Consider the following 7,388-nt stretch of genomic DNA (forward strand, 5'->3'; position numbering starts at 1 on the left):
AGCCCATAACTTTTATGGACTTGCATGAGCAGTCCCATTTGAGGACTGTAGACTAACTCTTCCCACAATATACAAGCAATTCCGTTTTCTTTTACAGAATAATGCTTAAATACAGACCAACCTTTTTACCAAATTTGTTGCCAATGTTGCATTTTTTAGGGGGAAAAAAAATCTTTTCTCAAAGCTGGAATGATGCAAGAAGTTATTGAGGGTGGAGCCTTGGTGGGGTCCGAACAATAATAACACTAACCTTTCGTGGAAAATCATTACCTGCTTATCTACATGGAGAAATGAAGAAACAGATTGTCTGCTCGCATTGAGAAAATGACCCTACTGCTATGCTTGCTTCTCACTTTCAAACCCACACTGACACACTCGGTCATCCACACTTGCACACGTGCACCACCAGAAGAAATACAGCCCCAAAAAAAATTAGCTGAACTCTAAATATAGTGAGGGAAAGGGGAAAAAAAAAACCTAAACGGAGCTTCAAATTTTTGGAGCCTGAAATGGTGAAGAGGAAAAGGCAAAAGAATAGACAAAAACTGAGAGTGCCTACAAAATATTAGGAAGCTGAGAATCCAGTCTATGCTGCAAATCCTTGATCTTCATGGAAAGCTCGGCCTTCTGCTCCTTGTAGCTCTGCAGCAAATATTCCTTTCCTTCAATCACCTCCTTCAACTCTCCTACTTCCCTCTTGAGCATTTCAATCCTCCCCCCATCTCTTCCTTTCTCGGGCAGGTCAAAATTGCTCTCCTCATCGTGATACCCATTTGCATGGCCATTTATTGCCTCAGGTGGCCAAATTGTTACAGTGGAAGGCTTGTCGTTAGGGCCGACATGTCCCACACAATGATCTGCAATTGCCTTCCTCAGCCTCTGTATTTCCCTCTCAGAATCAAACAAGTCCCGGTTTGCAGCATCAAGTTGCGACTGCAAATGTGTAGAATGTGCTAGTTGAGCATTCAGTGAATTCTGCAACTCCACAATCTGATCTTGCATCTCCAGTATCATATCATCTCTTCTCTTCAACTGTTGCCTCAGTTTGTGAATTACTTCCCGCTTGCTGAAAATATCAGAGCCAGATTCTGAGACACATGGAGAGTCTGAGCAGTTTGAATGGTGGAAAGGCTTTGGAGGCATTTCAAGACGATCAGGAGAAGATGACCAAATAACACCATTTTCCTTGTTAAATTCAGGAGTAGGAATTGTGACCAAAGGGAGAGCTCCATCAGATTCACTAAGCATCTGGCCATTGGCTGGGCACTTAATCTCAATCATGCCTTCAGTTCCTGTTCGAAATCCATTATTAACTATGCAAATATACTTCCAATTTCATGAATACCATTCGAAAGTTTTTGACTTGGTCTATAATTGTCCAAAGAGGTGAAATTAGGCAATATAGGGAAAAACGATGTAGGGCTAGAGGAAGAGTAACCGACTCCAAGGCAAAAAAAAACATGTGATTGTCACTTCCACATTGCCACGCTGGCATTGAAGGGGCCAAACAACATTGACTAATACTGGAAGCAAATATGAGCAATGAAGATGGCTCGGTCATATAAAAAGTAAACTAGAGAGATATTGACAGGAATGCAACTGATTTTACCTAAGGGCTTGTTTGTTTTCGGAGATGAGATGAAATGAGTTGAGATTAAAGTTAAAAAGCTGAATAAAATATTGTTAGAATATATGTTTTAATATTATTTTTATTTTGAGATTTGAAAAAGTTAAATTGTTTATTTTATTTTGTATTGGAAGTTGGGAAAGTTGTAATGATTAGGTAAGATGAGATGAGATGTTTTCTGAAAACAAACGAGGCCTAAGAGTTTCAGGAGTGCAGAACCATAATTAACCATTCATTTCTAACCATTTCTACCTCTAAATTAAATAATTCTACCTTCTCACAATCTTCCCCCACATCCAAAATGGAAAAATATAACACCAGGTAAGCTACACCCTTTATTCTAAACGCAGTTACCAGCAACAGTATACTAAAACCAGTATCCCTCACAAAGAAGTATATCGAGCTGCACATCAAATTGCAGGCAATCAACAAATTGATAATAAATCACTAACACAAGTTTTGGTATAAAAATTATCTTTTCAGAAAGCTAAAAATATATCTGCAGCAAAAACAACACCTGAAATGCAGTTGAAGCAACCATCATCTTCTCGTGTAAAGGAATACACATTTGAATGCAAATGGGAACCAGTAGCATTCCTTCTGTCGGAGGATTTCCCATTTCCTGAATAGTACACTTCATAGTTAGGGGCAAGTATCATTCAAAAGAATTTGCAAATGTACACATATACAAGACCTTTCAAACTATTGCTAGCATTCTCTTGTTGCTTCGTGTCGAGTGCCTGCTTTAACTTGTAACCAAGGCGAATTGACAATGAACTTAATAAGGCACCCCCAGCAATGAGAATCCAATTTGGTCCTTCACTCTGAAAATTTTTTGACTTTTGAGCTCTAGATACCCCATTTGTTCTTGGTTTCATTTTAAGGTCGGAGGAAAGAATTCTGAATCGTCAAAATAAGACCTACATTGACAATGTCCCAAAATTCTGAATCGTCAAAGTATGACCTCATTTATTCTTGCTATGATATGCAAGACCTATTAGCAGAAACAGGTCATTAAAGAGACAGTTCAATAGATTTTGACATTTTTCAATGAAGAAAGAGGTTCCACAAATTGGAAAAGGAAACAAAACAACCAAGACAGTGTTATCTAAAGATATGAACAAAAGAAAGCTTGAACACAATACTTCGGGGCCACACCCCCTAGTGAAAAGATTTAACTAGTTCCCCGTGTAGGAAAACTTCCAAGGGTGCAGTGCATGAGACGGGGATTTACTCTGCAGTGGTGGGTCCAAATGGTCCTCTGCCTTGGAAAGGTTCCCCGACATAAAAAAAAAAAAAAAAAAAAAAAAAAAAAAAAAAAAAAAAAGGAAGAAGAAGAAGAAAGAAAGCTTGAACAATTGTGTGGTCATATTCTAGAAAGTAGCTGATAATATGATGATAAAATTCCAACGTTTAGGAATGTCCATCAACCTAAATCACACAAGAAAAAAACTCAAGTTCTTGATTTAGTTTTTGTAGGACACAATAAAGAAAGATGAATTACTCGATAAATAAATTCTTTGGTAACCAAGAACTCCTTAATTTACCAATGGCACCCGCCTAAATCAAATTAAACATATAGTATTATAAGTTGAATAATTCTTCCCATCAGCCACTATTCACTGCACACGCCCCACACCTTATGAAAATAGGTAGAAAAAGTTGTCAGGTGTGAGGTGTGGGGATGAATAGTGACTGATACATAGCAAAACCCTTATAAGTTTTACCTTTTTATTAAATATGTATAAAGATTCATTTGTGGTGTGATTTCCAACATGATGAATACTTCACTGGCTATGTTCGCAGTAGAATTTAACTGATAACATGATGAGCTGGAAAACCCCAAACTCCCTAAGTTCACAGCACTCACTAATATAACCAGGCTATTTGGGGAAACAGTCAAATCATGACACTAACGTTAAAACTGATACTTCTACTAATTTAAAGGGGCAAACCATCTAAAGCATATTACGTTAACTTCAACTTCAGGTCCAAATGAAAAGGAAAGGCAAACTCTAGAAAACTAATCTCAATCTGATATCTTAAGCATGAACACGATATTAAACATCTTCTACAGGAGTAAAATGAACATGCTAATAAAATTTCCAAACAGCCTAGTCGCACTTCCTAAATAAATCTAGCCGCATTCCATTCTTAAACTTCCTCAACTACATATAGTAAAGCTTCCCAAACATTAGAATATTTTTCCACTTTTCAAATTTTCTGACGGAGCGATGCAAATCTGGACTTGCACGTAATTCAGTTCATCAAAGCTTATCTCTAATCTTCAACGTTTCATCCATATCCATCAGCTCTCACGCCTTTTGACTTCCTTACAGTAAATAATTCTACAAACAATTACTTTGCACATCTGTCCACAATATATCTCTATGTACAGTCATACTACATCCATACATATGTAAATTTATCGGTCTTATTTTTCGAGGAAATAATCCACATTATGCATGATACATTTCATTTTGCGAAATTCCATCCAATGAAAATCAACTAAGCATAAGAAATTAAAAACAGGGAAAATCGCAGCTCAGAGATGTCGGTTATTCTTAACAGCGATGGCTATTCATTATTGGAACTGGAATCCAATATTACGCAATCACAGCCACAAAACCAAAAAAAAAAAAGTCCGAAGAAATAAATTGAAAAAATTCACGTGCTTCCGCCAAAACAAATCTGAAAGTGGAAACAGAATCGTAGAGATTAAATAAAAATTTAAAAAAAAAATCAAAATAAAGAGGTTTCTAGAACCATGGAAAGAAAGAACGAACGAACCTCATTCAATAAGAGATTAGGGTTTATGATTGTCCTTCTCTCTCCCCTCCTACTGTTTTCTCTCCTAAGAAACTCCGTCGTCTCCAACCCCTCGCGCCGTATCCCTCTACTCCTTCGCTGCTCTCTCTCTCTCTCTCTCTCTCTCTCTCTAGTGTACAACGTCCAAAAAAGAAAAAACCCGAGGGTTTTGAAATGGCGGCCTTTGGTTGCCACCATTTTCCGTTACAAAAATTTATATACTCTCAATTTAATCCGCTTAAAACAAATTGGGGTGCCGGCAGTTTTTTTTTTTTTTTTTTTTTTTTTTTTTTTTTTAAAGAAATTTGTCGCCACGTTATTGGGTAGGATATATAAAGAGAAATGATTATCTCTTAAAAAAAATAAAAATAAATATAAAAAATTATACTACATTTACGTACTCCACGACTATATATAATATTACTATATACTAAATCAAAAAAATAATTTTTATTAATACAAAAACATAATTTTTTTTTTTAGTTTTTTTTTTTTTTTTTTAATTGGGGTCATAGGCAATCTTCCTTTTTCTGTTGCTTCTGTTATACTGTTTTTCATTTCTTTATCTTTTTTTTTTTTTCCTTTATCTTTATCTTTTTGTATAAATTTGTACAGGTGAGCAGGAATGATACTTGCCCAAAGGAAATGGACATGGGAGGATTTGTATGCTTTTAATTATAAAAGGAAAAGGTGGGGCTAATGAGTATTATTCAGCTGTCCCCCCCCCCCCCCCCCCCCCCACCCTTTGGACGTTAGAATCACGATTCCAGAGTGTTACGACTTTAATTGACAGCATGATCTTATTTATGATTAATAATAATAATAATAATTATCCACCAAACGTTTGATGACCCCAAAGAATAGTTGTTTTAAGTGATTAAAGTCGTTACGATGTGAAATCACTTAAAATGTGTCACGTTATTATAGATGACAAGATATGAGATAAAAAATAATATTATTTATTGAATTGGTTAAATGAGGAATCAGAATGCATCTTCCTTTTCTAAAAAATCTATTTTGGGAAGGTTAAATTCAACAGAGACTCTATCGAAAGAAAATCCTTTGAAGAGAGAGCTTTATCCTTTTAACAGTATGGAATATTGTAAGATTGATCCATTTATCTCTTCAATTTTGCCTAGTAATTTAAACAAGTAGACAAGTGGCTAATGAGATCTATCTAATTACTTAGTGAAGAAAGAAAACCAATATCCTTTCATAGTCTTTATCCAATTACAGATATAGAACTTGTAAAGATCATTGATTCTGTTTGCTATTTAGTAATAACATTTGAGAATTGAGATAGGAAGAGTTTTATCCGGTTTAGCCATAGAACATGATTCCCTGGCTTTTTTTTCGTTTTCCTCGTGACTGATGCTATTTGTTATCTCTTTTATCGTATTTTCTTATTATCTCATTATATGATATTAAATAATTGAAAGTTATTTATTATGTTTTATTTGTAAACCTATCATTTAATATCATATCAAGGAATGTTGAGAGGATAATGATAAGAACGACGATAAATAGATTTTTCCATTTCTCATATGATATCACCAATCCTACTTTTGAGTAAAAAGATGTTAATGACTCTATACTAATGTTTTGAATACCATACCGGACTCTAGACCGGTCAAGACACTGGAACGATACCGGTACCGTTTCAAAATAATTGATATGTGAATAAATTATATATAAAATATATATATAAATTATATTCTAAAATAATAGTCTATATATAAATATATATATATATAAATTATAAATAATTTAGTCTGAATTAGGAGTCAAAAAATAAACTTATAGTTTGAAAAAATAAAAAATTAAAGGTCGAAATATAGGCCAATACAAAACATATATGATATATGTACCGGCCCAATGACCAACCGATATGGCAGGTACGGTAAGAGATTAAAAACACTGCTTTATAGTCTTCCTAATCCCTTTACACGTTGTAAAGATCTTACCCATTACATGATTCTTCTTAAAAATAATAATTTTTTTTAAACTTCTTTAAAATTAGATTAATTTTTTTATAAATATTTATTCAATATTTATTTATTTAAATATGTACAAATAATTTCTCTAAGATATCACCTCCAGCTTTTGAAAATTCTGTTAAATAATTACTTTCAAACAACAGTCACCTCATATTAATCTACTTATTGATAATAATGATAATAAAAAAATAAAATTATTATTTAAAATTATATGATTTATTGTGATTTAAGAGATAAAGTTTGTGGTTTTTAATTACGATGATAAATTTAAGATGAAAAGAATATTATTTTTTTAAAGGAAAAAAATTATGAATGAATTTTGAAAAAGAAGACAAAAACACAAACAGTTTGAAGGAAAGATGAAAGTGTACTACAATTTTTCTCGCTAATAGACAGGAGAGATGATTAGATGGGACAGGTTTGTCAGGATCTGGAGCCTGACGATTGAGAGTGCAACAATTAAGTGCAGGTTGGGAGGGTGAGATGAGAATTTTGTGTTTTGTTTGAGAGTTTAAAATATTATGTTTTAATATTATTATTGTATTAGGATTTGAAAAATGTGAATTGGGATTTGAAAAAGTTAAATTGTTTATTATATTTTGTATGGAAATTTGAAAAATGTGTAATGATGAGATGAGATGAGATGAGAATTTTGTGTCTCATCCCATCTCCCAAAGCTGCCCTAGTGATTGTGGATGAGAAGTGCTATACGGCATCCATTTTAGTGGTGCACACAATGCACACACTACGTGGATGCCTCTCATCCGATTGTTTTTTTTTTCTTCCTTTGGCTTCTCTCTCTCATCTCTCTCTCACCAGCGTCTCTCTCCCGTCTCTCTCTCTCATCAACTCTCTCATTATCTTCGCTCTCTCTCTCATCTTTGCTCTCTCTCTCGTCTTGCTCTCTCTCTCATCTCCGCTCTCTCTCTCATCTCCACTCTCTCTCTCTCGCATCC

General features: G+C 34.3%; 1 protein-coding gene across 1 annotated transcript; it reads right to left on the reverse strand.

Moving 5' to 3' along the window:
- Positions 1-240: 240 nt before the first annotated feature.
- LOC121254914 lies at positions 241-4,639 on the reverse strand. Its single transcript, XM_041155145.1, has 4 exons — positions 4,418-4,639; positions 2,322-2,547; positions 2,145-2,249; positions 241-1,292 (listed from the first exon to the last, which is right to left on the reverse strand). Exons 2-4 carry the CDS (start codon positions 2,503-2,505, stop codon positions 556-558), a joined length of 1,026 nt encoding a protein of 341 aa, XP_041011079.1. The 5' UTR covers positions 2,506-2,547; positions 4,418-4,639; the 3' UTR covers positions 241-555.
- Between the last annotated feature and the right edge of the window lie 2,749 nt (positions 4,640-7,388).

This window comes from Juglans microcarpa x Juglans regia, chromosome 3D, assembly GCF_004785595.1.
Source record: "Juglans microcarpa x Juglans regia isolate MS1-56 chromosome 3D, Jm3101_v1.0, whole genome shotgun sequence".
NCBI lineage: Eukaryota > Viridiplantae > Streptophyta > Magnoliopsida > Fagales > Juglandaceae > Juglans > Juglans microcarpa x Juglans regia.

Bases quoted from the DNA above. Each gene is read 5' to 3' on its own strand.
- LOC121254914 (XM_041155145.1), bottom strand. From the start codon at position 2,505: ATGAAACCAAGAACAAATGGGGTATCTAGAGCTCAAAAGTCAAAAAAT. The intron at 2,250-2,321 runs GTCTTGTATATG...TGTACTATTCAG, and splicing joins TGCTAGCAATAGTTTGAAAG to GAAATGGGAAATCCTCCGAC. The intron at 1,293-2,144 runs GTGTTGTTTTTG...GATTTCGAACAG, and splicing joins TTGCTTCAACTGCATTTCAG to GAACTGAAGGCATGATTGAG.